Consider the following 19132-nt stretch of genomic DNA (forward strand, 5'->3'; position numbering starts at 1 on the left):
TGTGTTCTCCAATCCTGTTAAGGAGGCTCATTTTTTCCCAAACAGGTATTAGTTAAGACTCAGTCAAGGAAGCAGGACCACTATCAGTCTTATGGAAGAAAGAATTTAATGTAAGAATTAGGTACTATTCAATTCTGGGACAGCGAAGACCTGCAGAAGATCAGAGAGAAGTCACCGGCCAGCCCCAGTATGGGTGAAGGAAGCTAAGCATGTCCAGGTTGCAGTGGGACAGCTAAGGGAGTGGTGCTGAAATCAATGGAAGATTATTGGCTCTTCAAGGCTGCTGCCTGTCTGCTGAGTTCACAGAGAAGTGTTGAATGGTGAAGCTGGGCCCGGGGGTCCCTTTGGTCAGCAGGGCTGGCAGTTGAGAAGAGCTGATGTGGAACAGGGAATGGAGAGGACAGCCCCAAACTTTCAGACACCCCTGCATCTCGTCCCCATCCCCTCTCGCCAATGACACCTTTCAGAATACAAAGGCTGCTGCTTCACTTCTACCTCCCAAACCTCATGAAATTAAAAAAAAAGTTTGTGGCAAACTCTGACTCAGTTCCATACAGGGAAGGGAGGTGCAAAACATAATATTATCCTAGTTTGGGTTGTTTGAACACCTTCCAGGCTATACTACAATTTTCTAAACTGGGTGCTAGGGGATGGGTGGGGGATAGGTAGGAAGACAGTATCTGTTGGATTCTTTTCTCTCTAAAAGAAGAGATTTCCCCCTCACTGCCTAAAATACCTGGATATATAGAGGATTTTTGTATTGAGGGTGGACATGCAGAGTTGAAACTATTCAGTGACCTAGTCCTTTTTGAGTCTCTACTTGCATCCTCTTGCTAAAGTCCCATGGGCCTAAGCAAGTCACAAGGCCAGCACAAATTTAAAGGGTGGGAAAGTAGACTTCATCTCTCGATACAGAGCTGCAAAATATGGAGGACACCTTTGCAATCTATTACAGAAGGTACAAAAACAGTCTTACTTTTAGCTGATCAAATACATGCAGAGTCAGAAGAATATGCACAACTATTCTAAACCTCAGTCAGCATCAAGCTTCCTACTGCAAATCAGATGGTGCTTATTGGCTGGGAATCCAACAGTGAAATTCCAGTGGACAGACGATGGCTGCTATAGGCTGGATGTTTGTGTTCCCCCGCCCTCCAAATTCATGTTAAAGCCCATACCCTAATGCGATGGTATTGGGAGGTGGGGGCTTTGGGAAGTAATTAGGTTGAAATGAGGTCATGAGGGTGGAGCCTCCACAATGGGATTAGTGCCCTTCTGAGAAGAGGAAGAGATATCAGAGCATCTTCTCCCTGTTATGTGAGGATAACAAGAAGGCAACCATCTGCAAACCAGGAAGAGAGCCCTCACCAGACACCAAATCTGCCAGCACCTTGATTTTGGATTTCCCAGTCTCCTGAACTGTGAGAAATAAATGTTTATTGTTTAAGCTACCCTTTCTGTGGTATTTTGTTATAGCAGCTTGAACTAAGAAAATGTCTTTTTCTCAAAAGTTCCAGCAAAAGGTTCACTATTTGACAAATTCCCATATTTGAACTCATCACTGAGATCCTAATTAGCTGCATCTGTTCGTGTACCCACTAGGTCATGTGTCCACTTTTGAAGCCAGGGAGATGAGGCCAGCCTCACCTGAACTCCATGAGCTGGAAATGAGAGAAGGATAGTTCCCCAAAGGAAAATGAAGGGACTCATCCTAGAAGAGGGTGAAATAAATGCTAGGTGAGCAAAGAAAGCAGGTGGCCACTACAGTTTCTACAAACAGAATTCCTGGATTTCAGAGTGTGCAAATATTAAGGCTTTTGATGTTGCTGACTTTCTTTCAAAAAGTTTGCACCAACTTACACTTCTATAAGCAGAGTATCAAAATGCTATTTTCTTGATCCTATGAAATTCTGGGATTATCTGTATAAAACAGAGCTTCTTGCCAATTTGATAGGTGAAGAATGGTAGTTTGATGTCCCTTTATTATTATTTTTTAAATTCCTGGTGAGATTTGGCCTTTTGATTCCTAATGAGATGGACAGGTTGTGGTGTCTGGGATATGTCCAGACGTACACAGGTAGGACAGGGTCTTCTCTGCTCTCTCATCAGTATCTAATGGACCCATGTCCAAAACACTCTGATGTGATGAGACCCATTCAAGGGTTCTGGGGAGAATATCAAGCCTTTATAACCAGAGCAAATTTTTATGCTTTGGCTATACAAGGAGCAAGCCCAAAAAATGACTGTGCTTTGCAAGGACCATATAGCATATTGGGTGTAGGCATCAAGGGAGGAGTATGTAAAGAGAACTGGAGTCTGATGAGGGCAGCCCCAAGAATCCTTAGGTGCAAACCTAATTAGCATGACCTGTGTTGGCCTGTGTTGGGGATGAAAAACTAGAGTTCCACAGTGTTCCATTTTCTGTGCCTTTTCAGCACCCAGAGAACCACAATAAATGAGTATTCTGTTGATCTCTGCAGCTCATCTGCTCCAATCTCCTTTTTGGTGAGAATGAAGCTCAGAGAGGGGAACTGACTCTCTCAAGGTCACACAGCCACTAAGCGGAACAGCCAGGATAAAGAGCTAAACATTTTCAATTCTGCCCTCTCTCTCTCCCAATGCCAAAGTCCTTCCTAAAACTGAGCATTTGGGGCAGCAGTGGGGCCTCTTAGACAGGAAATAATCTAACAGATTCTCCCTATGATCTTCTTTACTCCTCAGCTTCCAAATTGGAAAACTGCATTTGAAAAAAGGAGTTTGCTTAATTTGTATTGGAACCATGATAATGGTGGATGTCTAGACCAGATAATGGAGGACATTGTAGGGTATAGTAAAGATTGTGGATTTTTTTCTAGGTGTGATGTGGAGACATGGAGGATTTTAGGCTGGCTTCTAACAAGGGCTGACAAATATTTTAACAGTATCCCTCTGGCTGTTGTATAATTTATTCTTGCTGGTCCCTAAAAGGTGAAGGTGGACAAAGGGAGGCATGTTACTCAGGTCTGTGGGGTCCACACTGGGTGCAGGGGTGTTGGGATGGTGACCAAGCATGAGGAAGGCAGGCTGTCCCAGGGCAGACTGTACCCATGGGCAGCTGGGGGCACATGTAAGCAACACACTTCCCAGTTGATTACACAGAGCGGAGAGTCCAGAGCTCTCGCCTATTTCCTGTCACTTTGCCAGACCTGAGACTGCTCTGTGGGCTACTTGAAGTCATGAAGCCTTTTTTGCTAACTTTGGCTGTGCTGTTGCTCCTGTCCCAGGTCATTCCAGGTAACTTAGGCCTTTTCAGAGGAGAGGCCAGAGGTGGAGAGTGGGTCTTGGTCAGAGCATTCCAGGGTGCTCTGGGAAGCTGGGCTGACAGGTAGCAATGTGAAATGCCACTCATCTGGAGGGAAGAGGGAAGAGCCTACAGATCCTGGGTTAGAACCTGCCTCACCATTTGTGAGCTCTGTGATCCCCCAGCGACCCACTTAGTTCCTATGAGTTTCAATTTACTCATTTCTCAATTTGAAATAATAAATTAGGGGAGGGTTCAACATTGAGGGGTCAACGTTGAACACACTGAAATTTCGATGTGGAACAAATGTAGCTTCTTTATGCTTTGTATTTCATTTGAATGTTCCCAGGAACGTCCATTCTGCTGGTAGGAAAGAATTGGAAATAGCACAGGGGATGCATATAAACTCAGAAGACAATTATATTCATCTTTTTTGATTTAAAAGAGCCTCTCAGATGAATTCATTTTGCTTTGGGTAAATGTTTGGTCTTTCAGTGTTTCTACTTTGATCCCACTCCCTTCTTCTTCCTGTGTTGGCAGCTGGATTTAGGGGACAATGGACATCTCACTACTTATTTATTTTATTTTATTTTATTTTTTTGAGACAGAGTCTCTCTCTGTTACCTGGGCTAGAGTACCATGGCGTCAGCCTAGCTTACAGCAACCTAAAACTCCTGGGCTCAAGCAATCCTCCTGCCTCAGCCTCCCGAGTAGCTGGGACTACAGGCATGTTCCACCATGCCCAGCTAATTTTTTTTCTGTATATTTTTAGCTGTCCAGATCATTTCTTTCTATTTTTAGTAGAGACAAGGTCTCGCTCTTGCTCAGGCTGGTCTCCAACTCCTGAGCTCAAACGATCTGCCCGTCTCGGCCTCCCGGAGTGTTAAGATTACAGGCGTGAGCCACTGTGCCTGGCCTCATTCCTTAAATAATTATTCATTCAGTAAGTATTGTTGAGTAGATTCCACGTGCCAGGCACTGTGATAGGTGCTAGAGATAGGGCAGTGAATCAACCAACCAACCAACTAACCAAGTAAACAAGCAAAATCTCTATTCTCTTGGAGCTTACAAGTCTATTGGGCAGGACACGAGCAGAGCAAGCAGGGTGGGTTTGCAATTTTAAAAGCGGTGTTAAGGGAATGCCTCACTGAGAAGGTGACATCGAACAAAGACCTGAAGGAAGTGAGGGGGTGAGCCATGTAGATGTGCTGGGAAGAGCATTCATTTATTAGCTGAACTACTTCTCAAAGAGATACTTCCCATCATCCACTATTTGGTTACCTTGGGGTTTAGGGAGTTCGGAGAGGAAAGGCAGGATGTATGCTTGACTTTTTCTTTGCTTATTGGTTAGTGAGATAATGAATCAGTTTTCTATCCACCTCAGCGGTTGAGCAATAAGTTTTACTGAAATATTATTTTTGTATTTATTTAATTTTTAAAGATGGGATCTTGCTATGTTGCCCAGGCTGGACTTGAACTTCTGGGTTCAGGTGATCCTCCTGACTCAGCTTCCTGAGAATATTATTTACTTTAGGTTCATGGTTCTAAGCCATGAGTTCAATATATGGCAATTATTATCCTTATTGATGTACAAATTGTGCTATTCTTGGCCTGTGGGAGCCTCTTCAGTTTGGCTTATAAGTCTTCTTGATATATCCCTATTAGTCTTTGATAGCTTCCTGGGTATCTGGTATGACAGAAAGTTTTTAGGCTCATCTTGTAATTTCCTGCGCAAGAACTGGAATCGCCATATCTTCAAGAAGCCCTGGTTTATTTTATTTTAGTGGGAGACAGTATTTTAAGAGTACAATATGGGCCGGGCATGGTGGCTCACGCCTGTAATCCTAGCCCTCTGGGAGGCTGAGGTGGGTGGATCGCTCGAGGTCAGGAGTTCAAGACCAGCCTGAGCGAGACCCCATCTCTACTAAAAATAGAAAGAAATTATCTGGACAACTAAAAATATATATATAGAAAAAATTAGCCGGGCATGGTGGCGCATGCCTGTAGTCCCAGCTACTCGGGAGGCTGAGGCAGGAGGATCGCTTGAGCCCAGGAGTCTGAGGTTGCTGTGAGCTAGGCTGACACCACGGCACTCATTCTAGCCTGGGCAACAAAGTGAGACTCTGTCTCAAAAAAAAAAAAAAGATTACAATATGAGTGCTAAGGATACTAATTTCTACTGATTTTGATTTGCATTTCTCTGATGATTAGCGATGTTGAGAATTTTTTCATATACTTGTTGGCCATTTGTGTGTCTTCTTTTGAGAAATGTCTATTCATGTCCTTTGTCCCCTTTTTAAGAGGATTATTTGCTTTTTTTAAATTGTTGAGCTGTTTGAGTTCCTCATTTAATCTGGATATTAGCCCCTTATTGGACGAATAGTTTGCAAATATTTACTCTCATTCGACAGGTTTTCTCGTCATTCTGTTGATTGTTTCCTTTGCTGTACAGAAGCATTTTAGTTTAATATAGTCCCACGTGTCTATTTTTGTTGTAATTGTTTGTGCTTTTGTGGTCTTAGCCATGAAATCTTTGCCTAGACTGATGTCTTGAAGTGCTTTCCTTATTTCTTTTTCTAATAATTTTATAGTTTCAGGTCTTATGTTTAAGTCTTAAATCCACCTTGTGTTGATTTTTGTATATGGAGAGAGATAGGGGGCTAGATTCATTCTTTTGCATATGGATATCCAATTTTCCCAGTACCATTTATTGAAGAGGGTGTCCTTTCTCCAATGTTCTTGGTGCCTTTATCAAAAATCAGTTGGCTGTAAATCTGTGAATTTATTTCTGGACCCTCTGTTCTGTTCCATTGGTCGACGTGTCTGTTTTTATGGCAATACCTTGCTATTTTGGTTACTATGGCCTTGTGATATATTTTGAAGTTGGGAAGTGTGATGCCTCCAGTTTTGTTCTTTTGATTTTTCATTCTTTTTCTTCTTTATTTTTGTTTGGCTGGATTATTTTAAAAGACCTGTCTTTAAGTCTGAGATTCTTTCTTTTGCATGATCTATTGTTGAAATTTTTAAATGTATTTTGTATTTCATTTAATAAATTCTTCAGTTCTAGAATTTCTGTTTGGTTCTTTAAAAAAAATTTATCTCTGTTGGTAAATTTCTCATTCATATCCTGAATCATTTTTCTGATTTCTTTGTATTGTTTTTCAGAATTCTCTTGTATCTCTTTGAGCCTCTTTAAAATCAGTATTTTGAATTCTTTATCTGGGATTTCACGAGTTTCTTTTTGATTGGGATCTATTGCTAGACAATTATTGTGTTCCTTTGGAGGTGTCATATTTCCTTGCTTTTTCACATTTCTTGTGTCCTTACATTGATATCTATGTATCTGGTGTAACAGTCATCACCACTTCTGATTTTTTAAAATTTGTTTTCCTAGGTGATGACTTTTTCCTGAAGATGTATCTATGGTGTTGGTTAGGTAGGGCACTTTGGCGTTGATTTTGGGCACATGCAGTAGTGCATTCTCTGTATGATTTCTTTGGCTGTAAACGGTTTCAGTGGTACCTATGATTCCCTTGGTGGCTCGGGTGCAGTTATTAGTGGAGGCTCTGGTGAATTTTTGCTGAGGACTGGGATGTCAGGTGGGTCAGTCTTGGGGCTGCAATGGTGGCAGTGGTGGGCTGAGCATACCTGCCGTTGAGCCCCAGAGCAGTGTGTGCTGGCTCCAGTGTCAGTGGGTCCATACAGGTGATTCGTGGGCTTCCAGGTGGCTTGCTTGAATGCCAGTAGTAGCAGTGGTTGGCAGGGTATGTGGCCTGGCTCTTGGGTCCCTGGGCAGCAGGTGTAACGTGGGAGATGGCAATGGCAGTGGTGGGGCAACCCACTGGAACTCAAGTGGTCCAAGCTGGTGTGACAGTGGCTGTGGTGGGTTGGGCGGGCCCTCCCCTGCCCCACAGCTGGAGTGTGGGAGTGGGTGCCAGCTGTGGAGGTATCAGCAGGTTGAGTCTGCCCGCCTCAGACCCCAGTAGGGATAGTCAGGTGCCAATGATGTCGTACAGGGCTGGGTAATCCCCAGCCCCCAGGATGGAGTGTTTGAGTACTGGGACAGAACTGGGTGGCACACTTGTCCTCAGGCCCCCCTGGTGCTGTGTTCAGGCATTGACTCTGATAGGCAGTGGTGGGGTTGTCCCTAGGCTACCAGCAGAATGCTCAGGTGGGGGCAGTGGAAGCTGTGCCGCAGGCCTCCTCCTGGGGACGGTGGAGCTGCTCTCAGTGGGGGAAGTGCAGGGAGGTTGCTGTGGGGTGACCAGTTTGCTGGGGCCTCGGTGCTGGACCAGCCTGCAGCAGCAGTGGTGGCGTTTGTGCTTGAGGTGTGTGAAAGTGCCCCTCCTTTTCTTCTTGGCCTGGTAGGAGCAGTGCCAGTGTCAACTCCAGGCCAGGATGTGGTCCTTTGGGGACTGGGCTTCCAGAATGGCCTTCTTTTCATTTATCTCATCTTTTCCTTTTGATTAAAACATACTCTTTTTCATTCTGTATTTCTCTCTCTCTCTTTCTCTCTCTCTTTTTTTTTTTTTTTGAGACAAAGTCTTACCCTTTTGCCTGGGCTAGAGTGCTTTGGCGTCAGCCTAGCTCACTGCAGCCTCAAATTCCTGGACTCAAGTGATCCTCCTGCCTCAGCCTCCCGAGTAGCAGGGATGACAGGTGCCGACCACCACGCCCCGCTAATTTTTTCTACTTTTAGTTGCCTAGCTAATCTTTTTTCTTTTTCTATTTTTAGTAGAGATGGAGTCCCGCTCTTGCTCAGGCTGATCTCAAATTCCTGAGCTCAAGCAATACTCCCGCCTTGGCCTCCCAGAGTGCTAGGATTACGGGCATGAGCCACTGCGCCCGGCCCCTCTGTATTTCTCTTAAGCCATTATCGGTTTCATTTGCTCATGTGTTCCTTCTAGTTAAGTTTCTACTTATGAAATGATTTTTAGAATTTTGAGTCCTTCCTGAGGTCCTGCCACTTCATATCTGAATTTATTTAATGCTAGTGATTTGCTTTTTAACACTATTTCATTTAATCCCCACAATAGCTGTCTGAGGGAAGTGTTACAGCTTCGTTTTGGAAAAGAGGAAACTGATGCACTGAGAAATGAAGTAACCTGCTAAGAATCTTGCAGTTGGCTTGTGGTGCAGACAGAGTTCAAATCCAAGTCTATGTGTTCCAACAGTCCATGGTCTTAAGAGAGAACATTCATGAAGGGGTGTGGTTGGGATGGAGTGTCAAGAGAGAATGTCAGACTATATCGCTACCCTAAATATCTAGAGGTGACGCCTCTTTTTTCTATGGCCCCCTTTTTCTGTCTGGCATTCTGTTAGTCTTCTTAATCCAGGACCTGTTTCCCCTCATGACTGACATCGACTCTCTCCTTTTTTCTTTTTGTATTAGGCAGCACCGAAACATGTTGGAATCTTCGTGGCTCCTGCCGTGAAAAATGCATTGATAATGAAAGGGTCTATGTTTTCTGCATGAGTGGTAAACTGTGCTGTGTGAAGCCCAAGGACCAGCCACACACAGTCACTAAAAAGAATTAGTGCTTTGAAGTCCGGGGCCACAAAAATGAAAATAAACTTGCCCTGAGTCTGACCTTAGTAGTTTCCTGAACTTTGTTAAAATACCTTTGGCTGACAGTTCTGTGCTTGTGTCTTATTATACCTAATCAAGCTCAAACAGAAGAGGTGTGGGTAAGGAAGGACTGCTATATACAGGAGAGGGAACTGGACCTACTGTGTGTTACATGTGCTATATCCCTTTCCTTTTTTTAAAAAGGAAATCTCATCTATTCATTTAACAATTTTTTTTATATCTTTATTGAGGTATAACTCACACAAATTGTATATATTTAAGGTGTACAATGTGATGATTTGATATACATATTCATTATGAGATGATTACCACAATTGAGTTAATTAACACATCCATCATCTCACAGTTACCATTTTTTTTTTTTTTTACCATTGTGGTGAGAACATTTAATATCTACTCTCTTAGTAAATTTCGAGTGTACAGTACGGTATTGTTAACTGCAGTCACTGCTATGGTTTCAATGCTTTTGTTCCCTCCAAAACTCACGTTGAAACTTCATGCCCAATGCAACAGTATTAAGAGGTATGGCCTTTAGGAAGTGATTGAGTCGTGAGCCCTCCAACCTCATGAATGGGATTGGGTGCCCTTATGAAAGGGTGTGAAAGAAGGAATTCACTCCTTTTAGTCCCTTTCATCCCTGTGCCTTGCAAGGACACAATGTTCCTCGCCTCTGGAGGATGCAACAATCAGGAGCCATCTTGGAAGCAGAGAGACTGGGCCCTTGCCACCGTTGGTATTGGACTTCCCAGCCTCCGGAACTAGAACAGAAATACATCCCTGTTCTTTATAAATTACTCAGCCTCAGACATTTTGTTATAGCAGTACAAATGAACTAAGACAGTCACCATGCTGTACATTAGATCTCCAGAACTTATTCATCTTATAACTGAACATTTGTACCTTTTGACCAACATCTCCCCACTTCTCCCATCTCCTATCCCCTGGCGACCACTATTTTACTCTCTGCTTCTGTGAGTTTGACTTTTTGAGATGCCCCATATAAGTGAGCTCATGCAGTATTTGTCTTTCTGTGACTGGCTTATTTCATTTCAGATAATGTCCTCCAGGTTCATCCATGTTGTCACAAATGACAGGATTTCCTTGTTTTTTTTTATGGCTGAATAATATTTTGTTGCATGATATACCATGTTTTCTTTAGCCATTCATCCATAAACAGACAATTAGGTCATTTCCATATCTTGGCTATTGTGAATAACACTGCAAAGAATGTGGGAGTGCAGATATCTCTTTGACATAGTGATTTTATTTCCTTTGGTTATAAACCCAGTAGTGGGATTGTTGGAACATATGGTAATTGTATTTTTAATTTTTTGAGGAAACTCCATACTATTTTTCATAGTGGCTACATCATTTTACATTCCCATCCAAAGTGTGCAAGGGTTCCGATTTCTCCACACCTTCACCAGCACTTGTCTTTTGTTGTTTTGATAATTCTGGCTTTCTGCATTCTCAACCCATTGTAGGATCATACTTTTGGCCCTCTTGTGGTTGCAGGTCCACATCACTGTGGTAGCCAGTGAGTTATGAGGTGGTTACACTTTACTTCCAAGGTCAGGGCAGATAATGGCCAGTTCAAGACACTCCAGAGCTCTCTTTTCCTCTGCCGTGGTGACCAGCAACAATTGAGTGGCCATTCCGTCAGTCTGGGTTCCACAGTGAGAAGATGGGAGCAGTGTCCCCAGCCAACCTGCAATGGGTATGCGGCATGAGTGGCAAATAAACCTTTGTTCTTTCAAGCCACTGAGATGCCTTCTATCTTTCTTTCTTTCCTTTTTTTTTGGTTACTGCAGCATAACCTAGTCGATCCTAATATGGTTAGGTATCAGAGGATAGTATCCTATACTGCTCTGTATTCCTGGTGCTCAGGAGAGTAACCTGTACATAATAGGTACTTAATCAAGATTTGATTTATTTAATCAAATAAATTAAAGAGCAAAGAGGTCGACATTTCCAAACCTCAGTGGCTTAAAACAGCACTCCTTTATTATGACTTATGTGTCAGCAGGTAGCTGGGGTTTGGCTGGATTGCTCTGCCTGAGGCTGGAGTGGCTGGGGCAGCTCCGTTTCTCACTATAGATTTTCGGGTCATCTGGAGTGGCTCCACTCCACGTATCTCTCATCCTCCTTGGACCACTGGGGTACCTTATTCTCATAGTTATGGCAGAGGCACAAAAAAGCAAGTGAAAACATTTCTCACCTCTTAAAGCTTAGGCTCGGAATTGGCACACTGTCACATCTGTCCCTATATTGTTGGCCAAAACAAATTACATGGCAAGACCAAAGTGAAGGGATAGCAAAATACATTCCTCTTAGGATGAAAGCAAATGTATGGCTTCAAGTAGGGTTAAAGCATTGGGGTCAATAATGCAATCTACCGTACCTTATAAGAAGGACCACGATAGTAATAAATGGATTTTCCTTTGCCACCTTAGGGGGACGCTACTTGTTCCTATTAAACATGCAGTGTTGAAAGGAAGGGCTGTGGCTTCCATGCTCATCTGCTCCATGAATGCTGACACTCTAGTTTCCAGTGGTGATGGCCATGGAGCTATCAAAATATTTTCCTCTATTCTGTCCTTCCTTTGGTATCTTTACAATGAACTGCCAACAAACATATGGGACATCCTAAGATGTCCTTATTGTTGGAAAGAAACTAAGGCACACAGAAGTATCACTCCTTTTCTGTCTTACTTGGTATCTCTCTTTTTTCTTGTTAATCAGAAATGAATTAATAATAACAACATTTTCCCCTTCTCGGCTCCCTGGTTGTGCTATAAAACTCTTCAAAGGCAAGGTTATATCTTCTCTTTATTAGCTTCCCTTCTCCCTCTCCCAGACTGTTCAATCAGTGTGGTTGATTACTTGCCCACCTGCTGGATCTCAAATGACTGTTCCGTTTCTGGTTCACTGATCATGGCTCTACCAAGCTCCTTGAGGCAATAAATACCAGTCTGGACCGCCCAGAATGGAGTCCTCTCCCCGTCTTACCAGTCCAGAAGCCTCCCGTCCCTCCCTGAGCTCCCCTCACTCATGAAGCTCCTTCTCCTGGTTTTGACTGTTACCCTGCTCCTGGCCCAGGTCACCCCAGGTAACCAGGATCTCTCCCAAGGGGATGTGAGTCAGGGAACCTGATGTACGTTCAGGGAACTCTGGTGGCTCTGACAGCTTGGGCTGGGAAGATGGCCTAACAGGCTCCGTGGGGTCCTTTGAATGGTCTGTCTAGTCTAGGGGAAGTTTGAGTTCTCTGGTACCAACTGATCTGTCCTGTGCCCATTACTTGACCTCTCTGAACTTCTCTCTGGCTGGCTGTGGAAAAGTTGGACATGATGACTTCAGGCAAAGAGACAGACTCGGGTATGGAGTCTAGAGGAAATGGGGGCTTTTCCAAAAACATTGCTTGGGAGGATTTGAATTTTAATCTATTGTTACCTCTATGAAAATGGTTTCCAAATTTCTGATTGTGGATTCTGATTCCACTTTTTCATGCAACCCCAAATTATCTGGGATATGTCAGGTTGTAGGTTCCGCAGAGCAGCTGTTCCTAATTCCCTTGGGTGGTTAAGGCCAGTGGGGAGTCCCAGGATGTTGTGAAGAAGAAGGCAATGTGATGTTCTTGAGAGTTTTACAGATGCCTTGAAGACTCGTGGATGTTCAAATGGGTTTATTTGAGATTCCTGTCACCTTTCATTGATATGGCCAGAGAGGGTACCAAAGGGCAAAGGGAAAACCTGGCTAATTGATACTGGGCACTTGGGTACCTTATAATATGGGAGAGAAAAAACCAGGAGAAAGGGGGCAACACTTGCCTCTTCCTAGGAGCTGGCCAATGTGCGGAAACTGCCCAAGGGGCTCCATGCCACTGAGTGGGGAGGACTTTGGGGGTTGTCACAGTGGACACAGGTGGAGAAGGAGTGGATAGTGGTCTAGAGTTTCCCCTAGACCTAGGGGATAGCTTGCAAGGGCTTCTTCCTCACAGATCTCCTCATTTTCCTCACTACCCTCTTCTCTTCTGGGCCTTAGCTTCTCCCTTCCCCAGCCCTGTGCCTTCTTTCAAGACTGATCCTGCCCCTGCTTCCCTTTTGCTTTCAGTCATGAAGTGTTGGAGTAAGTTAGGCAGGTGCAGAACGACGTGTAAACAGAGTGAAGTATTCTACATACTGTGCAAAACTGAGTTTAAGTGCTGTGTGGAGCCCAAGAACGTACATGCCAAACCAGAATTACCAAACACAGATTGGAAGCCTGGGCTCATCTTCTGCAGTCTGACACTCCCCTTCCAACCCTGAGTCTCAACATCACTGGATCCCTATTAAACAATTCCTGGCTGTTCCCTGTTTCTGTCTGACAGTTCCACCTAGTTACACTTGGAGACAAGTAAATAAGGAAAGGGTGTGTGTGTGTGTGTGTGTGTGTGTGTGTATGTGTGTGTGTGTGTGTGTGTGTGTGTTTATGTGTGTTAAGACGAACAAGTAGGTAGTAATAATCTCAGCCTTGCACAAAGCTCTTAGCCTGCTGGCCCATAGCTGGTCCCAGAGGATATAAATGAAGGATGTTCATCCTATCCATTTGACCTTGTTTTCTTCTAGACCAGCACTGCCAATAGAACTTTCTGCAACAACACATATGTTCCATATCTGTGTTATCCAATATGGCAGCCACTAGCCACATGTGGCTAATGAGCACTTGAAATGTGGCCAGTGCAACTGAGGAACTGAATTTTAAATTAAATTTAGGTTTAAATTTATATAGCTAAATGTGGCTAGTATTTATTGTACTGAACAGCATGGCTTTAGAATTTAGAGACATAAGGCTGAGGCAGGCTGTGGGCTCCGGTCTCCGGGTATTTTAGGGGAGCCAAGGAGGCAAGCACGAGTCTGTGATGAACACACAAAAACCCATTCTTTTTTTTTTTTTTTTTTTAAGACAGAGTCTTGCTTTGTTGCCCGGGCTAGAGTGAGTGCCATGGCGTCAGCCTAGCTCACAGCAACCTCAAACTCCTGGGCTTAAGCCATCCTACTGCCTCAGCCTCCCGAGTAGCTGGGACTACAGGCATGCGCCACCATGCCCGGCTAATTTTTTCTATATATATTTTTAGTTGTACAGATAATTTTTATTTCTATTTTTAGTAGAGACGGGGTCTCACTCAAGCTGGTCTCAAACTCCTGACCTCAAGCGATCCACCCGCCTCGGCCTCCCAGAGGGCTAGGATTACAGGCGTGAGCCACCGCGCCTGGCCCAAAAACCCATTCTTACCCACTGCTCCTCTCCATTTTCACATCAAAGGCTTCCCCAATTATACCTGAAAGTTCTGCACTCCAGGGACTCCCAGATGATGCCTCCTGTAAGCTTTCCTCACTGTGGGGAGAGCTGGTATCAGGCCCTGCGGGAAACGTTGCTGCACCTCTTTCTATCCTCCCTAGTTGGGGCCATGGGATGTTGAACCGATGGCTCATCATTTTCCAGGGCTGAACCAGAACTGAGACAACAGGGATTTTTACCACTTTCAGTGATCGAACGATGTCTACTCCTGAGAAACCAACCCCTTTGCTTGTCCACATTCCATCTCCCCTCCCCACGCAAGGACTTGACCTCCAATTATTCTATTCATTCTCCCTTTCTCTGCCAGACCATTTCTATCATACAAAGATACATAGTACCTCTTATCTTAAAACAAAGCACCCCTCATCCCATATTCCTGTCTGGACAATGCCCCATTTCTTTGTACTTCTCAAAACAAAAAAAAACTTTCAAAACGTTGTCTTCCTTCACTTTATCTGTTTTTAATTTCTTATTTACTTTTCAACTCAACTCAATTTGGCTTTGACCCTGCCATTTAAAACTTCTCTGAGCCGCAGGCCCTCACCTGGACACTATTCCTGCCTTTCTGTGAAAGTGAGGGGATGGTGTGGGGAAGCAAAAGGGGTCCATAAAAGGCTGGGATTTTATGATTTTCATTTCTTGGACCTTCATGTTGTACTATTAACCTAACAGAGGTAGGAGTAAATGAAATAAGGTTAATGTACTTGGCCTCTGTGGGACCTTCCTGGGGAACTTCATAACTGGTAGTTCCCATCCCTCCCGACCGTGGGGTGCAGGCGGCAGGGGGTGGGTGGCCTTTCAAAGACTTAAAAATGCAACTGCACAGATTTGAGGGAGTGGGTGGTGCCTGGCCTTCAGAACTGGCCAGATTGGGCTGTACCCATGTGGGAGGCACGTTACAAAGGCTGAGGCTACAGTTTGTTCCAGGCTTGGTGGATCCCAGGAGTTATCACTCAACAATCACTGGCCAAGTTGGCTCTCTGACAAGGCTCATCCCCATCTCCTGGCCTCGTGTCCTCCAGTGGCTTTGGCCAATGGCCACTTCCTTTAGCCTTGGCCCAGATCGCCTGGCTTAATAGAAGAATCACCGTGTGACTGTCCTGTTCCAGAGTCACAGAAGGTAGAGGCCTGAGGGGTACAGAGGGACTGAACGGGATGGCGCTCTAGGCTACTGCATTTGAAGATCTGAGAACAGACACACATGCACAGAGGTACTAAAAACACAAACACACACTGATGCACCGATTACATGTTTACATGCAAACTACATGAAGTATATACATATGTATACATACACATTCAAGTGCTGACATATGTAAAATACTTATAAATAACACAGAAAAATAAAATATACATAAAACACACAAAATTTGAGCACATACACCTATGCACAAATTTGCACATATGCACATAAGCACAAACATAAACCCAGATACCCAAAGGTAAAAGCTTCATAGCAATTAAATAATTTTTTTCAATTTCTTCATTTTCCTGAATCACCACAGTGCTCTCCGGGCAGTCCTGCACATACAGGGGTTCATAAGGGGGCTTATGACACATTGGAAAGACCTCTTGTGAGGAAGGGCCTGGAATCTCCGGGTTGGGAACTTCTGGTCTAGTACAATAATAATGGCAGATATTTATACTGCCATCATTAAGTATCAGTAAGTATTATTCTAAGTGCTTTATGTGTATTCATTCATTTAGTCCTCACATAAACCCTATGAAGTATACTACCCCCACTTTATAGCTGAGGAAACTGAGGTTCAGAGAGGTTAAGTAACTTTTATAAGGTAATACAGCCAGGAGACTAATGCCAGAATATAGAGCCATTCTTCTATGTTGTCTCATTCAATACTGAGTCCTGCAGAAGTTGAATGACATGCCCAAGGAGACATGGTAAGTTGCACAGTCTTGGACCAAACCCAATGCTCAGTGAGTTCGTCTCACGAACCGCCCAAACTCCCTCTTCCTGGTCAGCTCCATTGCATACCAAGAAAGTCTTCATGAGTACCTTTAGTGACCTTAAACACCAAGACATTTACACTGCTGCCCAATGGAATTCAAAATAAAACAACACTCAACTCTAAAATAAAATTTTACTCCTGTGAAATAATGCAAAACCTTTCTGTACACTGAAATTAAAAGGGGTTCTTTAGATTTTCTGACTTCGTTTTTGGCCCATGCCTTGCTGGTGCCCTGAGCACTTGCTCCGTCTTCCTGTGGGGCCACCCAGCCCCACTCACGGGTCCCAGCCTAGCAGCTCTCCATCCAGTGGGTCTCTTCCGAACCCCCCGGGGGCTTCTCTAGACCTTATCCATTTTCCCCAAACCCCAATCCCCGCCAGCAGAAGAACTTGGCTTGGCTTTCACTGAGGTAGTACAGGCCAAACCCACTCAGGGCTCCCAGTCCCTTATTCCTCACCTCAAAACCAATACATTGGGACTAAAATGTATTGAGCACTTACCACTCACGAGGCCAGGCAGTGTGTCAAACACCGGATATGCACTTTGTATCACTTAAAGGTCACAACAAACCGGGAGCCAGTATCTTATCCCCAAACTGGTTAAACAACTTGCCTGGGGTCACTGCATCAATTAGGGTTTTTAGCAAAGGAAATCTTTTGACTGTTGGGCAGTTCAGATCATGTCCAGGGCCAGGCCTAGAAAATGGGTAGGAACCAGGGAGGTAGGGTAGGTAGAGTCAGAGAGAAAAGTCACCCTGCAGATCCAGTCCAGTGGGGACACAGCTGCCACCAAACCCTGTTGCTTGGGACCCTGAACTCTACCCCCATTTGCCCAGATTCACCCTTGGACACCGGACATCACTGGGGCTCCTTTGCTCAGATAAATTCTCCACTGTTCCTCCTTCTGGGAGGTCACCATGGTGGATTAGCAACCGAGATGAACTTACTTCAGCCTCCACTCAGTCATTCTAGAAAAATCCCCTTCGTTTCAAAACAAGATCTCCCTCTGTTGAAGTCCGATGTTTCCATTTAATTCTTTGACTCTATCCTCTTATTCTTCCCTTGGATTTTTCTCCATCGGCAAACCCCTCTCTCTCTTTTGTAATTTTCAAAATCTCCAATTACACAGTGTATTTCCTCTCAGCTTAAAAAAATGCTTGTGTCTCCTACATCTTTACAAACACGATTCCAGGACCTTCTCCTTGGCCTGGGCCCCTTTGGAGAGAGTCCTGGGTGTGAATCCTGATGCCCTCGTGGCCCTGTTCAGTCATTTCACCTCACTGAGCTGCAGTTTCCTCCTTTGTCACACCTGTCTCCTTTGGGTGTTAATCCTAGAAGATGCTCAATACATAGTTGATATTTTTTGTAAACATCAGGCTGGGGTGGGAATGGGCAGTGACTACAAATGGGTATGAAGGATATTTTTGGGGAGACGGAAATGTTCTAAAATTAGACTGCAGTTGTAGTTGTACTGTATACTTACCAAAAATCACAGAATTGTACACTTAATGAGTAGGTTTTATGGTGTGTAAATTATACTTCAATAAAGCTGAAAAAAATGAAGGCCACAGAGATTTCTCCGATGTCACCCCCACCTTCTTGTTGCAGAGACTCCTCAAATGCTTCCAGGCAAGAATCACTGGAAGCTTCTTTCCAGCTGTCCTCCTTGCTTAGCTGGGACCCCTTCTCCCCCAATCAACTTTGAGGACACAAGAGGAGACAGGGTTGTGGTGAGGAGCATCATATTTGGGAGCCAGCCAGGCCTGGGTTCGAATCCTGGAGTACCCCATGTGATCACTTGGGCAAAATGTTCATTCACCCTTCTGAGTTTTAGTTTTCTCATCAGTGCAATGGGGGAAACACTCTTTCCAGTTTTTGTGAGGATGAAATGAGACAATGCATGTCAAACACCTGTCACCAGGCCACCAGACCTAGCGGAAAGTCAATGCTCATGAGCTGAGTCCTGCTATTACTTCTGCAGCCTGTGGGGAGGGAGGCTTCTCTGGGCTTCCAGCCTTCAGTAATGGTGCAGGCCTTGTCATGTCTTCTGGGAACTTGAAACAGCCTTCTTACTAACCTTCCCTCTCTTGCCTGTACTGTGGCAATTATCTTCAACCTAGGCTGTCAGGGAGATGTTTCCAGGCAAAAAAAAAAACCTGACCACATCATCATGGTCCTCTTCGGATCCCCCATTGCCTACAGGGTGGATTCCGAGGCCCTGAGCATCACCTCTCTCTCTGCCTTCCCTTCTGTCCCAGACATTTACAGCCACAGCTGTCTCCTGCCCACCCTCCCGACCTTCCACTGCGGAAATTGAATTTCTCTTCTCCGCTTTCCTCCCCACCTAGCAAGCCCTTGAGCATTTTGCCTGACTAAGCCTCAGTTTCGTCCTATGTGAGTTGGGAGTTTCTGATTCTCACCTCTCAGGATTGTTCTGAGAATAATAATAATGATAAAAACATGATGACAATAATAAGAATTGAAAATGACAACAATAGCTAATAATTATTCAGCACCTAATATGTGCCAAGTACTTTACTAAGCAATTTACAGAAAGTGTCCCATTTAATTAATTTAGATAGAGTTATGACACGTACTTTACCATAGAAGACTCAGAAAATTTACCTTACTCAAGGTCAACAGGTAGCAAGGGTCAGGGACAACACTCAAATCCAAGCCTACGTGAAACCAAAATTCATTCTTCAAGCTTGGTATGCAGTAGGTGCTCAATGAAGTCTCTTCTTTCTTTGTCTCCCTTCACAGTCTCTTGCTTCCATCTGTCTGAGGTCGGCCCTTAAGGTTTGGCTGGAGGGCTGTAGCCCACATATTCCCTCCACACTCTGGAATACTTGGGTTCCTCCCCACTAGATCACTTCTCACAGACTTACCCAATTATAAGTTATTTATTGTCCATAATTATTTATGAAAATAATATTTATTATTCATTAAGTCTACAAAT

General features: G+C 44.2%; 2 protein-coding genes across 2 annotated transcripts; both read left to right on the forward strand.

The window, feature by feature from the left end:
- Positions 1-3131: 3131 nt before the first annotated feature.
- Positions 3132-8870, forward strand: LOC123622855 (beta-defensin 122-like). Its single transcript, XM_045529504.1, has 2 exons — positions 3132-3273; positions 8673-8870. The coding sequence occupies exons 1-2, from the start codon at positions 3216-3218 to the stop codon at positions 8816-8818; spliced, it is 204 nt and encodes a 67-aa protein (XP_045385460.1). The 5' UTR covers positions 3132-3215; the 3' UTR covers positions 8819-8870.
- A 2978-nt stretch (positions 8871-11848) lies between these two features.
- LOC123622856 (beta-defensin 121-like) lies at positions 11849-13218 on the forward strand. The gene is made up of 2 exons (XM_045529505.1): positions 11849-11979; positions 12981-13218. The coding sequence occupies exons 1-2, from the start codon at positions 11922-11924 to the stop codon at positions 13172-13174; spliced, it is 252 nt and encodes an 83-aa protein (XP_045385461.1). The 5' UTR covers positions 11849-11921; the 3' UTR covers positions 13175-13218.
- The last annotated feature ends 5914 nt before the right edge of the window (positions 13219-19132 follow it).

Source organism: Lemur catta, chromosome 17 (assembly GCF_020740605.2).
Source record: "Lemur catta isolate mLemCat1 chromosome 17, mLemCat1.pri, whole genome shotgun sequence".
Lineage (NCBI taxonomy): Eukaryota > Metazoa > Chordata > Mammalia > Primates > Lemuridae > Lemur > Lemur catta.